General features: G+C 42.8%; 1 protein-coding gene across 1 annotated transcript; it reads left to right on the top strand.

Annotated features, from left to right (window-relative positions):
• The first annotated feature begins 133 nt into the window (after positions 1-133).
• Positions 134-16,542, top strand: LOC110504989 (cationic amino acid transporter 3). The gene is made up of 12 exons (XM_021583913.3): positions 134-296; positions 6,242-6,656; positions 7,083-7,244; positions 7,446-7,617; positions 7,912-8,030; positions 8,756-8,978; positions 9,337-9,476; positions 9,597-9,699; positions 11,530-11,765; positions 11,952-12,118; positions 12,349-12,457; positions 12,638-16,542. Exons 2-12 carry the CDS (start codon positions 6,290-6,292, stop codon positions 12,778-12,780), a joined length of 1,941 nt encoding a protein of 646 aa, XP_021439588.1. The 5' UTR covers positions 134-296; positions 6,242-6,289; the 3' UTR covers positions 12,781-16,542.
• The last annotated feature ends 155 nt before the right edge of the window (positions 16,543-16,697 follow it).

The following is a 16,697-nucleotide window of genomic DNA, read 5'->3' as shown; positions in this document are numbered from 1 at the left end:
CCGTTCTATTAAAATATAAGTAGTTCCATGTCGACATTTTTACCTCTGTACCTTTAAAAGGTATTGACGTTGCTTGCATTCCAATGACGTCTGACAAATGACATTAATCTGTCTATTTCCCCGGATGACAACCAATGAGAGTTGAGTAGAGGCGGGATGTTTACACTGTTAGCCAAACAAAATACATTGGTTGTGCCACTTAGAGTAGTCATATTCTAGTCACACCTTTTACAGACTGTAAAAACAGATGTTCCATCTGATCGCAGAATTTATTTCTGTGCCCATCAATTCCTCAGGTATGTAGCTATAAGTTATTTACCAAAGGCATCGAATGTAAATTGAATTAGCTAGCTATGTGAACCAAATGCGACTGCTCACCGATAGGAATCAATGAACTCAAAGTCATTCAAGATAGGGAGATGTATAGTGAATAGCAGTAGCTGGAACGAATGTGGCAGTTGTTGGTTGGTCTGCTGGACATTTTCGCGATGCCCAGCATGGCTACCACAATCCACGCGCTACTACGTTTTGTGCCAGGCTACAAGACTCGCGTGCTCTGACTCGCATCGTCAGCAATAGCTAGCTGAACCCAAACGTAAATCATACTGTCGTTGTTTTATGTAGTTAGCTAGATTAATCATTATATATTATTTGAGTGTCGACCATTATGTATTTGACCTTTCTAGCCATCTGTACCCCTGGAATCAGGTGGGTGGCTGTTTACTTTGTTCCTTGTAAAAACACTGACCTCTGCATTACTCTGTGCAAGTCTGTAGTCCGTTCACTCTTGAATGTATTAATCTTGCCTAGCTAGGTAATAATGTCCCTCCAACTACAATATATTTCAACCAAATATAGCCTTGGATATCCTATTGCTGCCTAATCTGCAAACGCAGTACTGACCGTTTCTATTGTGGAATGCTTGGCTCTATGTTAATAGTTTGCATAACTATGTTCATATTTACCTGCTGAGGCATGTCTTTTCCCGGTGTCAAAAAATTCTGTAGGGTATTTTTTTAATTAAATTTTTTTCAGCCAAGAAACCTAACCACCACACCTACCTTCTATTGGGATTCCAAGTAATGTTTGCGTGTTTTAGTAAGAACTGTGACTGGAAAGACTAGTGTGAAAGAGCCCTGCTGAGAGATTCCCAGGCTGAGTAAGTTTCATCTGCTTGAGACCTGTGAGTGCTCCCAGGCTGAGAGGATGGTGTGTGGTGTTGGTAGGGTGATGAGGTAAACAGTTCTCTTGGAAGTGATCAAATGAATGGTTTAAGCCTACTATAAGACTTAACCATGTATAGAATGGGCACTCCGGAAGATCTTTCAGCCTTTTGGTGAATTGCATTATTGTGGAGACATGGGCACGTAATAAAAAGAAAGCTGGCTGCTGTGGCTGCTGATGCTCTGTTGTCATCATGGCCCATAATTAGATTGCCCTTTTGGAGGAAAGGATCTGATGAATAGCAAATGCAGTGTGCACCGACTGGTGTCATTTCAGATGAAGTGAAGCGAGGTAACCATGGAAACACCGGTCCTGGATTCCAGGACCTGCAAATTGAACATTATGCCCTGCCTCATTCCTTAGCAAACATAGGAAAGGATTCCATTGTCATATGATGCTTGGTCTTCTGAAAGTGGCCTGTTGTTTAAATTTAATCATGAACTGTAGAACTTATTTTTCTTTATTTACTAAAACTCTTTGTGAGTATGGAACAACTTGTTGTAGTCATGGCAAGACAACAATGTAGTGTTGTTGAACTCGGAAATGTCCTGGCACCTAGGCCAGATTTTCTGTCATAAATTCGGTTTACAATGGTTGTTCTATCTTTTACAATTGTATTGAGAATAAACCTGCTTATACATGACCAGAACGACTCATTATTTCAGCTCCCACAACCTATTTCTAAGACTTTGGTTAGTGTAGCCCACACACTACGCCATACTCTTTCTAGGCTACACAAACAGTGCTCTCTCTATTCAATCCACATCGTTTAAATTCAGTTTTACAGCGTGATTGAGATTTAAAAGCAATGTTCCCGCTTTAGCAGAGACCTCATTCACGGTAAATGCTGCATATGTCGGCTCAAAGGGAAATTATCTTTACATTTCTATCGCGGAATCTGTAACGCTTTACAGCTTGAATAGAGCCCATAGTCATGGCAAATTTATTTCCGAGAAGGTTAGGTTTACGTAACGTTGCCGATTATCCTCTTAATGGAGGAGAAAGGCCAACTCTATGCTTGATTTAGGCCTAGTTGTGATCGCAGAGTCTGGCTGGCTCAACTTCTCCTGGCTAGTATGTCAGCCTACTGATTCTAGTAGATTGAAACAAGCAGACCTTGCAATCCCATTGACTGTATCCCTATTGTCAGCCTAAAGTCAGCCATATGTTACTGTTCAAATGGTTAGCAAATGGTAAGTGCCATGTGTGTAGTGACTGAGTTATGCATATTTGTTGCATTCATAGTCTGTACATTACAGATTGAGAACAACGACCTGAGATATGAATGTGTGTATGCTATGCAGTCACCTGTGTAGTCTGTGTTCCCTGTAGGCGTTATCTTCCGTCAGCCAAACAGAGTTGACATAGACGCTCTCTTCCTCCTGATAAGGTGTATTTCCCAGACTCGACCTTATTAAACTTGCATGGCCTCTCCGGTGTGTGTGTGCGCCTAGGATCAACCTGAAGCCAACGCCAGACAGGAGAGCTTTATTATGTCCAACCATGGCGCCCTAACAGTGGGCTTAGACAGCTAGACTACTCCTTCCTGTTTAACGGGAGCTGTTTTGGGCACCGTTGGATGTGGCGATTCTTCTATTTTTCTTATGCTTCTTTAAAATTTAAATCGGTCTGGTGTGTCAAGTCAGAGGCCCTTCATCAGGTTTTTCCATTCCCCTGTGTCTCTCTCCCATGCTTTCTTTGCCAACGTTGCTGCCATTCCTCCTATTTCCCCCCCCCCCTTTCTCCCTCTTCTCTTTTCTTATTTCTTTTCTTTGTTCTCCTATTTTAGTTTTTCTTCTGGCTGCAAATGAATGGGGTTCTTAAATCTCTCCCTTAGCTAGTGTTTCAGATTCACTATGGTCTCTGCCAAGGTCAGGGTACTGGTCAGCACTACTGCATGGCTTTCTTCCCGTGAGGGACCACCAGCCAGAGGTCGGGACAGAGCTGTCACTGTCTATGCCTAAATGGCTGCCTGCCATTATTCACTATTCAGCCAGCCTGCCTTTAGAAGCAAGTTATCCTAGTATCAGGTGGAGATCTGTAGAGCGAATGGGGTTTTACACAGGACGCATATGGGCAATTCCACGTTAACAGAATGACGCTGAACCTCCTAATTTTCGCTTTAAAAGTATGCCAAACAAAAACAATTGATTGCAAAGTTAAACAAACCATACAACTCTAAGCACAATGACTACTTTTAACAGTTCCCACTGAACATTTTTCAAAAACACATTTAATTAAAGAACGGTGCAGATGTAAAATTGGGAAACAGATTTTTTGAAAAATCTCCTACTTTTTTATGTGACCACGTTTTCCGAAAGCTCAGTTAAATATCTGCCTCGAATTAAGATTCAAAGATGTTAGAAAGAATGGTGTGTCAGCTACAACATGACTTGAGTTTGAAAAAATCTCTTTTGGTTATTGAACTACTAAGTGAAGTAGATTAACACTCGGTAACAGAATGACATTATGGGTCCCTGTTCTGTACAGAAATGCATAATTATTAATGTCATTCTCTTCATGGTGATGTATCCTGAACAGGTACACAAAGGTAGAAAAATGTAATATCCTCCTTTGCATGTTTGGATATTATTCTACACACTGGCTTTTATTCTAATGAGCTCTGTTCCCAGGTACAGATCTGTACCAATCAGGTTTGTTTCTGGATCAAAAAGGGCTTTAGATGGTTGTCGTGGTAGTGGAGAGTGCCAATGAGCTTGGTTGGCCGTTGTCGTGGCAAAATCTGACATTTTAGCATTTTTAGGCCAATTCCTTTTCTTCTTTTTTTTTTTTTGCTGTTTTAAATCGAATTTCCTGCGATTCTACATATTCTGCCATGGAGCTGAGATTTATTTTGTTGTTGCCGTTTTAAAGCTAGTTTCCTGCAATTCTATGCACTTTGCCATGGATAATGTTCTTATTTTTTGCTCAAACATAACAAAATGCTAAATTAATTTAGTTTAAAAAAAATTATCCCTGACTGTCTATCTTGTATTTTGATTGGATCTGAAATAGTAATGCCCCTGTGTGAAAAAGTAATTGCTGCCTTACACTCAATAACTGGTTGTGCCACCTTTAGCTACAATGACTTCAACCAAACGCTTCCTGTAGTTGTTGATCAGTCTCTCATATCGCTGTGGAGGAATGTTGGCCCACTCTTACATGCAGAACTGCTTTAACTCAGCGACATGTATGGGTTTTCAAGCATGAACTGCTCGTTTTCAAGCAACAAATGTGAAGTTTTGGAATGGCCTAGTCAAAGTCCAGACCTAATTACAATTTGAGAAGTTGTAACAGGACTTGGAATGACCAGTTCATGCTTGAAAACCAACAAATGTCGCTGAGTTAAAGCAGTTTTTCATCCAAGAGTGGGCCGTGATAAACTCTTCAGTGTCTGGGCTTGACCTTCAAAATCACTCCTGTTGTGTGTGTGTGTGTGTGTGTGTGTGTGTGTGTGAGAGAGAGAGAGAGAGAGAGCTGTCTTCTTGGGTATGATGATACAAGCTTGGCACGCCTGTATTTGGGGAGTTTCTCCCGTTCTTCTCTGCAGATCATCTCAAGCTCTGTCAGGTTGGATGGGGAGTGTTGCCACACAGCTATTTTCAGGTCTCTCCAGAGATGTTTGATCGGGTTCAAGTCCTGGCTCTGGCTGGGCCATTCAGAGACTTCTCCCGAAGCCATTCCAGCGTTGTCTTGGCTGTGTGCTTAGGGTCGTTGTGCTGTTGAAAGGTGAACCTTCGCCCCAGTCTGAGGTCCTGAGCGCTCTGGAGCAGGTTTTTATCAAGGGTCTCTCTGTACTTTATTCCGTTCATTTTTTCCTCGGTCCTGACTAGCCTCCCAGTCCCTGCCGCTGAAAAACATCCCCACAGCATGCTGCTGCCACCACCATTCTTCACCATAGGGATGGTGCCATGTTTCCTCCAGACGTGACACTTGGCTTTCAGGCCAAAGAGTTAAATCTTGGTTTCGTCAGACCAGAGAATCTTGTTTCTCATGGTCTGAGAGTCCTTTTAGGTGCCTTTTTGGCAAACTCCCAAGTGGCTGTCACGTGCCTTTTGCTGAGGAGTGGCTTCCGTCTGGCCATTCTACCATAAAGGCCTTATTGGTGGAGTGCTGCAAAGATGGTTGACCTTCTGGAAGGTTCTCCCATCTCCACAGAGGAACTCTGGAGCTCTGTCAGACTGACCATCGGGTTCTTGTTCACCTTCCTGACTGAGGCCCTTGTCCCCAGATTGCACAGTTTGGCCGGACAGCCAGCTCTAGGAAGAGTCTTGGTGGTTCCAAACTTCTTCCATTTAATAATGATGGAGGCCACTGTGTTCTTGGGGACCTTCAATGCTGCAGAAATGTTTTGGTACCCTTTCCCAGATATGTGCTTCGACACAATCATGTCTGAGATCTAAGAACCATTCCTTCGACCTCATGGCTTTGTTTTTTTCTCTGACATGCACTGTCAACTGTGGGACCTTTTTATATAGACAGGTGTGTGCCTTTCCAAATCATGACCAATAAATTGAATTTACCACAGTTGGATTCCAATCAAGTGATTGAAACATCTCAAGGATGATCAATGGAAACAGGATGCACCTGAGCTCAATTTCAAGTCAGGTAGCCTAGGGGTTAGAGCTTTGGACATGTAACCGAAAGGTTGCAAGATCGAATCCCTGAGCTGACAAGGTAAGAATCTGTCGTTCTGCCCCTGAACAAGGTAGTTAACCTACTGTTCCTAGGCCGTCATTGAAAATAAGAATTTGTTCTTAACTGACTTGCCTAGTTAAATAAAGGTTTTTAAAAAAGGGTCTGAATATTTACATAAATATGATATTTAAGTTTTTTATTTTGAATACATTTGTAAAACATTCTAATAACCTGTTTTTGCTTGTCATTATGGGGGATTTTGTGTGTGTGGATTGATGAGGGGAAATAAGGCTGTAATGTAAAGAAGAATTGGAAAAAGTCAAGGGGTCTGAATACTTTCTGAATGCAGCGTTTTTGATTTATTTCTCCTCCTCCCCAGTAAGAAGATCCTTCATCTCCTCTTGACTTGGTGACCTGCTGTCCTACCATGGCTGAGAAGCTAGCTTCCTTTGGTAAGATGCTGCTCAGGCGGCGAGCGCTGGACTGTAACCAGGAAGAGAGCCACTTCGCCCGCTGCCTGAGCACACTGGACCTGATAGCCCTGGGGGTGGGCTCCACTCTGGGGGCCGGCGTCTATTTGCTGGCTGGAGAGGTGGCCAGGGAGAAGGCCGGCCCAGCCATCGTGCTCTGCTTCCTCATCGCAGCGCTCTCCTCCGTCCTTGCTGGTCTGTGTTATGCTGAGTTTGGTGCCCGTGTGCCAAAGACTGGTTCAGCCTACATGTACAGCTATGTGACAGTGGGGGAGATCTGGGCCTTCATCACTGGTTGGAACCTCATCCTCTCCTATGTCATAGGTGAGTCAGAAGTGGGAGTTAGAGAAGATTAGGGATTTTTGAGATTAAGAAGGGATGCGATTCAAAATGGGGGGAGGGAACGTTTGATTTGTTTGATTTGTTTGTATCTTATAAAGTCGCAAGAAACACATTTGAGGTTGAAACAGGATATGAGAGGTGCAATGATAAATCTCTTGACATTTTTCCTCATAACTCTAAGCAGGGATATTACTGCAATACCCAAGACAGTCAATTGAGATCATCAGCAATTCTGAGAAGCTGAATAATTAAGATTCTGTTGAGGACTTGAGCTGAAGCGGTTTTACAGGCAGATTGGTCCTCTAGAAGGATTGCCTCTTGACAGAAGGGCCCTTGAAAGTGTGACTCCAACTTCTGTCATTATAAATCTCTTCCTCTCGCTCCCTTCCTCTTCTCTCCCTCTTTCAGGCACAGCCAGTGTTTCTCGGGCCTGGAGCTCCACCTTTGACAACCTGGTTGAACAGAAGATCTCAGACTTCTTCAGAGCCTCCATGTCCATCAAGGTCCCTGGGAAGATTCTGGCTGAATACCCAGACCTCTTCGCCCTCATCCTGATCTTGCTGCTCACTGGTGAGGCTCTCATTTAACATAACTCGGAACACATTTGAAAGCATTATACACACCATCAGCGAAAATACAGCTACAATAATAGGGCTCTTCATTCCTGCCTTAGGGCATGCGAAGAGTTCCCATTCAGTGTAGCATTATGATTGGCTGTGCTTGGTCGCTGCCCACGTCTGTGGCCCTGACACTTTGCCAACACCCACACAGGCCTGCTGGCGTTTGGCGTGAGTGAGTCGGCCCTGGTGAACAAGATCTTCACGGGGGTCAACCTGGTGGTGCTGGGCTTCGTCATCATCTCAGGACTGGTGAAGGGAGACCGTACTAACTGGAACCTCACTGTCGAGTACTTTGTCAACACGTCCAACATCACTGATACAGAGTGAGTCACCAATCAGCCGGCAGACAGACAGACAAGAGCTCATGAGGAGTGGTTTATTAGGCAGGAATGGTGTTTTAAAATCAGCCCAAGGGAGTAGTTGAATATATGAGCCTGTTTACAAAAATATATTAACTCCTTTAGAGACATCAACCATTAGGGATACCAGTTCTCTTCCTGAAGACTGAATATGAAATTATTATCTTTCTCTTTGCCGTTTTTCTTTATTTTCCAGGCTACTTCAATAACTTTATTAAACAATAATTATAACCAGTCCCCTGCTCTTTCTTTGTCCAGGATCATTAAAGAGAAGTTTGGCAATGGGGGTTTTGCTCCATTCGGCTTCAGTGGAGTCCTTTCTGGTGCAGCAACTTGCTTCTATGCCTTTGTGGGTTTCGACTGCATCGCAACCACAAGTAGGCAATTTCCTCTCGTCTCTTGACACCAATGATTTACACACAACATTAAGAACACCGTAATATTGAGTGGCACGGCACCCCCTGCTTTTGCCTTCAGAACAGCCTCAATTCGTCAGGGCATGGACTCTGTTAGGTGTTGAAAGCGTTCCACAGGGATGCTGGCCCATGTTGACTCCAATGCTTTCCACAGTTGTGTCAAGTTGGCTGGATGTGCTTTGGGTGGTGGACCATTCTTGATACACACAGGAAACTGTTGTGTGAACCCCAGCAGCGATGCAGTTCTTGACACACAAACTGGTGCGCCTGGCACCGACCATCATACCCCGTTCAAAGGCACTTAAATCTTTTTTCTTGCCAATTCACCCTTTGAATGTCAATGTCTCAAGGCTTAAAAATAATTTGTTAACCTACCTGTTTCCTCTCCTTCATCTACACAGACTGAAGTGGATTTAACAAGTGACATCAATAAGGGTTCATAGCTTTCACCTGGTCAGTCTATGTCATGGAAAGAGCAGGTGTTCTTAATGTTTTGGGACCGTGTGGCTCAGCTGGTAGAGTATGGTGCTTGCAATGCCAGGGTTGTGGGTTTGATTCCCACGGGGGACCCGTATGAAAATGTATTCTCTGGATAAGAGCGTCCCCTTAATGGCTAAAAAGTCCATGTAAAATGTACCTGTGGTTGACGACTGTCAAATCTAAACCGTCTCATTCTTTTTCCACAGGTGAAGAGGCCAAGAACCCCATGCGTTCCATCCCCATCGGTATCGTGGCTTCTCTGCTCATCTGTTTCTTTGCCTACTTCGGGGTGTCTGCAGCCCTCACTCTCATGATGCCCTACTACCTGCTGAACAAAGAGAGCCCGCTGCCAGAGGCCTTCAAGTATGTGCACTGGGACCCTGCCCGCTACATCGTGGCTGTGGGCTCCCTCTGTGCACTCTCCACCAGGTGACTGACAGACAGTTTCCCATAGAGACTTCCTCATGGCCTTGTGTGCACTTCTATCAAAGGTTGAAAGGCACCCAGATGGCAGGCTATTTTTGGTTAGATATTTATTTCTGGGTTTGAACAGATGTTTATTTTCATATACTACTGTGCTTTCAGTTCATTTTTTGTTTGTAATTATTTGCAGGCAAAGGAACGGACACAAATTATGATGTGGAATATATGAACCCAAAAGTGTTTGTTTCATGTGTTAACTTATATTTCGGGGTCATTCAGTGTTTGTGGACTGTCCAGCGACATGGCTGGCCTCAGTGTGATGGTGACTACTGTGTCTGAGTCTTTCTCTCTTTTCCCTGTCCAGTTTACTGGGCTCAATGTTCCCCATGCCCCGTGTAATCTATGCCATGGCTGAGGACGGCCTGCTCTTCCGTTTCCTCTCAAAGATGAACATCAAAACCAAGACCCCCCTGTTAGCCACCATCGTGTCGGGTATTGTAGCAGGTAAGCTTAGCTCTTGCTTTACTAAGTATCTCCTTTGTGCACCAACATTTCGTTTTCTGTCAACTGTTTAGCTGCTACTCTATGCTGCTTAGAATTTAAACGTATTCTTTCTTTCGGCAGCCCTGATGGCATTCCTGTTTGATCTGGCAGCCCTGGTGGACCTGATGTCGATTGGAACTCTCCTGGCATACACACTAGTGGCTGTGTGTGTGCTTATCCTCAGGTTAGCACAGAGGATTTTAGCTAACACACTTCTTTTTTTCTTTTTTTTTCTTTTTTTTAAAGAGTCAGGCACAAACACATTTGATTCCTCAAATATCCAACTCTTTGCTGTAAATGAAAATGTTCTCAGTCAACGTAACTAGTAAAGTAAGGGTTGACTGAATTCTACCTACAGTTGAAGTCGGAAGTTTACATCCACTTAGGTTGTAATCATTAAAACTTATTTTTCAACCACTCCACAAATTTCTTGTTAACAAACTATAGTTTTGGCAAGTCAGTTAGGACATCTACTTTGTGCATGACACAAGTAATTTTTCCAACAATTGTTTACAGACAGATTATTTCACTTATAATTCCCTGTATCACAATTCCAGTGGGTCAGAAGTTTACATACACTAAGTTGACTGTGCCTTTAAACAGCTTGGAAAATTCCAGAAAATGATGTCATGGCTTTAGAAGCTTTTGATAGGCAAATTTACATAATTTGAGTCAATAGGAGGTGTACCTGTGGATTTATTTCAAGGCCTACCTTCAAACTCAGTGCCTCTTTGCTTGACATCATGGAAAAATCTAAACAAATCAGCCAAGACCTCAGGGGAAAAAAAGTAGACCTCCACAACTCTGGTTCATCCTTGGGAGCAATTTCCAAACACCTGAAGGTACCACGTTCATCTGTACAAACAATAGTACGCAAGTATAAACACCATGGGACCACGCAGCCATCATACCGCTCAGGAAGGAGACGCGTTCTGTCTCCTAGAGATTAACGTACTGTGGTGCGAAATGTGCAAATCAATCCCAGAACAACAACAAAGGACCGTGTGAAGATGCTGGAGGAAACAGGTACAAAAGTATCTATATCCACACTAAAACGAGTCCTATATCGACATAACCTGAAAGGCCTCTCAGCAAGGAAGAAGCCACCTCTCCAACACCACCATAAAAAAGGCAGACTACGGTTTGCAACTGCACATAGGAGCAAAGATTTTACTTTTTGGAGAAATGTCCTCTGGTCTGATGAAACAAAAATAGAACTGTTTGGCAATAATGACCATCGTTATGTTTGGAGGAGAAAGGGGGAGGCTTGCAAGCTGAAGAATACCATCCAAACCGTGAAGCACGGGGTGGCAGCATCATGTTGTGGGGGTGCTTTGCTGCAGGAGGGACTGGTGCATTTCACAAAATAGATGGCATCATGAGGCAGGAAAATTATGTGGATATATTGAAGCAACATCTCAAAACATCAGTCTGGAAGTTAAAGCTTGGTCGCAAATGGGTCTTCCAAATGGACAATGACCCCAAGCATACTTCCAAAGTTGTGGCAAAATGGCTTAAGGACGACAAGGTCAAGGTATTGGAGTGGCCATCACAAAGCCCTGACCTCAATCCCATAGAAAATGTGTGGGCAGAACTGAAAAAGTGTGTGCGAGCAAGGAGGCCTAACAAACCTCACTCAGTTCCACCAGCTCTGTCAGGAGGAATGGGCCAAAATTTGCCCAACTTATTGGGGGAAACTTGTGGAAGGCTACTTGAAACATTTCACACAAGTTAAATAATTTAAAGCCAATGCTACCAAATACTAATTGAGTGTATGTAAACTTCTGACCTACTGGGAATGTGATGAAAGAAATAAACGCTGAAATAAATCATTCTCTCTACTATTATTCTGACATTTCACATTCTTAAAATAAAGTGGTGATCCTAACTGACCTAAAACAGGGAATTTTTACAAGGATTAAATGTCTGGAATTGTTAAGAACCTAAGTTTAAATATATTTGGCAAAGGTCTATGTAAACTTCCGACTTCAACTGTATGTGTATTTGTTCTCAGGTACCAACCGGGCACCCTGGGTGTCAGTGGTGCCAGTGAGAAGATGGTGGAGCTGGTGGGTCTGCAGAGGGCAGCCATGGCAGAGGGGGACAGTGGGGATGAGTTTGGCCAGGAGAGTGAGGGGGAGACCAGGCCCCTCAGGGAGCGGTTCATCCTCAAGATGCTGCTGGTGCCCAGCTGTGACGTCCCAACCAAGACCTCCGGGCTCATCGTCTACATCACTACCACTGTCATCTGTGAGTCTCCCCCTTTTGACAGGGTGAAGTGTTAATGGTGTTTAAAGCTATATTTAAGTGAGCCGTTTTTGAGAGGGTTGGCATACTGAAAGCAGCTGTCTGATATGCAAATGAGAGAATACATTGAAATTATTTAATAAGATTCCACTATACATGCTAAGTTAACAATCTCTCTTCTCTCTTTAGCTGTGGTGTTCACCCTGCTGTGCATAGTGCTGTCTGTGTGTGGGGTAGAGGTGGTGAGTGGCCACCCAGTGTGGGTCACCATATGTGCGATACTGGCCTTCCTCTCCTTCCTGTGTGTGGTCATCATATGGAGACAGCCCCCGAGCAGACAGTCACTCACCTTTAAGGTATGATGGGAGTTTTCAGTCACATGACTCATTTCACGTACTTTTTCTTGAGAAACCAGTTCCCGTTTACTGAAGTTTTCCTCATTCTCCTAGTAACCACTTGGTCTGTCTGTACTTGGATCATCAGCTCTTCGCATAAAAGTGAATTAGAAAATATTTTGTAGTTGTTAGACTTGAATATGTCCAGTGTGTAGTTTAATGTACAAAATAAACATTTTGATTCCCTTCAGGTACCCCTACTCCCAGTGTTGCCATTGGTCAGTATCTTTGTCAACATTTACCTCATGATGCAGCTGGATGGGCCAACGTGGTGTCGCTTTGCAGTGTGGATGACTATTGGTTAGTGAGATTGCCACCCCTATTATTTATTTGCCTCTTGCGCCTATCTGTGTTGTTACACAACTTTGTGTTACGCAAGTACAGTGCGTCAGTGAGGTTTACCTTTGGCATGCTGTAGTTTATCACTGTTTAAAACAGTTTTTCTTCCTTCCTTCCTTCCTTCTTCCCTCTCTCTCCTAGGTTTTATCATCTACTTTGGTTACGGGATTAAGAACAGCTCAGAGGCCACACCCAACCACGGTAAATTTGAGCCAGTCCTCCGATCAAAGAGCCCCAACTTCCTGGCAGAGGATGACAATGAGGTGGAAGGAATGATGCCTTAAAGGAGAATAGTGGTAGAGTAGATGGTATTTGCCCCAACGACATATGACGCAAGCCTTGAACAGGAGCACATTCTTATCTGTTTGTTTTTTAACTGTCTGGGAATTGTGCCACAACAGACTCTTAACTTTCTGTCTTATTCTTCTTCTAAAATGGATTAAATTCATGTTTTCCCTCATCAATCTACACACAATAATGAAAAAGGCAACAAAAAAAAATTTAGAAATGTTTTGCAAATTTATTAAAAATAAAAAAAACAATACTTTATTTACCCTTTGCTATGAGACTCGGAATTGAGCTCAGGTGCATCCTGTTTCCATTGATCATCGTTGAGATGTTTCTACAACTTGATTGGAGTCTACCTGTGGTAAATTCAATTGATTGGACATGATTTGGAAAAGCACACACCTGTCTATATAAGGTCCCACAGTTGACAGTGTGGAAGAAGTTTGGAACCACTTAGGCTCTTCCTAGATCTGGCCGACCTGCCAAACTGAGCAATCGGGGGAGAGGGGCCTTGATCAGGGAGGTGACCAAGAACCCGATGGTCACTCTGACAGAGCTCCAGAGTTCCTCTGTGGAGATGGGAGAACCTTCCAGAAGGACTACCATCTCTGCAGCACTCCACCAATCAGGCCTTTATGGTAGAATGGCCAGACGGAAGCCACTCTTCAGTAAAAGACACATGAAGTTTGCCTAAAGGCACCTAAAGGACTCCCAGACCATGAGAAACAAGATTCTCTGGTCTGATGAATCCAAGATTTAACTCTTTGGCCTGAATGCCAAGTGTCACGTCTGGAGGAAACCTGGCACCATCCCTACGGTGGAGCATGGTGGTGGCAGCATCATGCTGTGAAGATGTTTTTCAGCAGCAGGGACTGGGAGACTAGTCAGGATCGAGGGAAAGATGAAGGGAGATCCTTGACGAAAACCTGCTCCAGAGCGCTCAGGACTTCAGACTGGGGCGAAGGTTCACCTTCCAAGAGAACAACGACCCTAAGCACACAGTCAAGACAATGCTGGAGTCGCTTCGGGACAAGTCTCTGAATGTCCTTGAGTGGCTAAGCCAGATTCCGGACTTGAACCTGATCAAACATCTCTGGAGAGATCAGAAAATAGCTGTGCAGCGACACTCTCCATCCAACCTGACACAACTTGAGAGGATCTGCAGAGAAGAATGGGAGAAACTCTCCAAATACAGGTGTGCTAAGCTTGTAGCGTCATACCCAAGAAGACGCAAAGCTGTAATCGCTGACAAAGGTGCTTCAACAAAGTACTGAGTAAAGGGCCTGAATCCTTATGTAAAAGTGATAATTATTTTACATTTTAGGAAAAATGAAACCTGTTTTTGCTTTGTCATTATGGGGTATTGAGGGGATAACTAAAAAAAAATCCATTTTAGAATAAGGATGTAACAATGTGGAGAAGGTCAAGGGGTCCGAATACTTTCTGCATATCTAAATGTTGAAAGGGTTCTTTGTATCAATGATGATGTCATTTAGGTGGTACAAATGGTAAGGAAACAGAGTTTCTACACTTTAACATGTTATTCTAGTGCCTGGTTGTTTCTGCCTCAATTCAGCCATTTTCCCCCAAATGACATCTGATCTCTAGTGTCTTTGCCCTGTGAGTCAGTAAGCACATCAACAGTGTACGTGGTGTTGCGTGTCCTTCTGTCCATGTAGGTCAATCACTATGGTTTTATTTGTGTTCTTTGAGGACCGGCAATACCAAGCAGAGTGTCAAACAACCCCAGAACTCACTGTCTGCACTATAGAGAGATGATTGACAATTAAATTAAATTGTCAGAATTGACAGTCCTTACCCAAAAGTTCAAATTTTGAATATTCTTTTAAACAATAATTTATATAATTTTGTTTAAATATTTATACAGAAACATGCATGTATATTTTTGTTGGATACATATATATATATATTTATGTATGTTAAAATGTTTTTTATTTTTAAGAGCTGCCCAAATAATTATTCGGTTTAAAATGATGCTCTCAAAGGCTAAAAGGTAGAGATTGTGTTATGAGAGAAATAACTTATTTTTGTACCATGATGATATACAAACTCTACCAAATAGAGAGAGATGTCTGTAGGAAGGTACACTGGGGGGGGGGGGAATTGTATATTCAGCCCAAAACTGACACTGGTGAAAGGCAGAGAAGGGATTCCAATACATATATAATTTCTAGAGTTGCATTAAAAGGCTTTCAGGTTACATTTCTGTTCGAAGGTCTTAAGCTTGTGGTTCATGTTACCCACCTGACTGGTTCCATGTATAATTGTGTCATTGAAAGAGGGGCCTGGGTTTTAATCGCTAACTCTTGAGTGTCTAACTGAATGTAGTAATAACTTGAACTGAAAAGCCCACCAGCCTCAGTCAAGTTTTGTTTATAGAAACTTTGTGTGGTGTTGTTTACATCAACTTTTTGCTGTCTAACTATGTGCCTCAGTCTACATTTCAGTTGCTCACTTCAAGGGTATGAAACTGTCATTTGTATTCTATGCCTGTTTGATGTGGAAATTGTCTCCACAGATTATCAATTACAATTGATATCCGCTATTATTGGTATCAAATTAAGATTTTAAGGTCAAGACAGTCCAGTCTTATTGAAAAATGGGCTAGAAAACAAACTACAAATAGCTGTGAGTGAAAGTGGGGATATTTTCAGACTCATTGTTTCTAAAAAAAAAACTACTTTGAAAGGAGAGGTTATGATTTCATTAACAATGAATATCGTTTGTGCTTGACTTTCTCCATTCTCTCTGTTTTGAGCTTTTACAATGTTATTTTGTCAGTTGAACTGTTTACTTTCAAGTACATGTGTATAGCGGTTTGCTAATCCCTTTCAATTCGTAAGACATTATAAACTGGGTGGTTGGAGCCCTGAATGCTGATTGGCTGAAACTCATGGTATATCATGGGTATGACGCAACTGCTCTAATTACGTTGGTAACCAGTTTATAATAGCAATAAGGCACCTCGGGGGGTTGTGCTATATTGCCAATATAGTGTAACGACCCTGGGTTTATATGCGCGGAAATCGACTCTGCCGCATGAGCATGCTTTTGCGGCACAGTCGATAGCGCGCCGGACCTCGAGGGTTCAAGACCTGCTCCTTGCTGTTTGTACTTGGCCGGTGAGCGCGTTCCTGTAAGACGTAGAGTCACAAGCTAGCGCGAGGACGCGCTCTTTGAAAGGACGGAGTAAGCGCGGAAATCGACTGTGCGGCACGAGCATGCTTCTGCCGCACAGTCGATAGTGCACCGGACCTCGGGCTAGAAGATCGAGGTTTCGAGGCCTGCTCCCCACCATACCTAAGTGGTGCGCACTGGACCCTCTGTCGTGCACATACCACAGCCCTTCTTGCTTAATTATACATTATATTTCTGTTTGGCCTGCTTGTTTTGTTACAGTTCTTTAACCATTTTAAATGGTTCCAAAAGGCGCAAAGCTTGTTACAGCATCATGTTGCAAAGCCTTGCAGATTACATAAGTGTCTCTGTACAATGTTTTGTGGAGTAAGTTACAACATTATGTTTACAAACATTGCTTTTAACAGACATAACCTTGAGGTCATCAGAACAGTATTTAACTAAATGAAATAGATTGTGTACTGACAGTTTCATGACCATTTGTATTCTTACACATGAGAACATGTACTATTTAAACTATTTTATATCTGTAAATGTGTCAAGAGAAATTACTGTGTATAAATGTTTTGTAAGTAAATTTGAATCATCCAAAATGAAAACTGATTTCTGGCTCAATTTTCAATTATAATTTCCCCGGCTTTCTGTAAAAGGTGGCTTCAACACAAATTATCCAAATGTATGTTGTTTATTGCCTTGATGTTATAACTTGTTCAATCAAAATGGAATCTTATGGCAAGACTTCAACTCCCAGACA

This window comes from Oncorhynchus mykiss, chromosome 25 (assembly GCF_057628025.1).
Source record: "Oncorhynchus mykiss isolate SJ-2025 chromosome 25, ASM5762802v1, whole genome shotgun sequence".
Taxonomy (NCBI): Eukaryota; Metazoa; Chordata; class Actinopteri; order Salmoniformes; family Salmonidae; genus Oncorhynchus; species Oncorhynchus mykiss.
The sequence above is the reverse complement of the archived record's forward strand: the minus strand, read 5'-3'. Positions and strand labels throughout refer to the sequence as shown.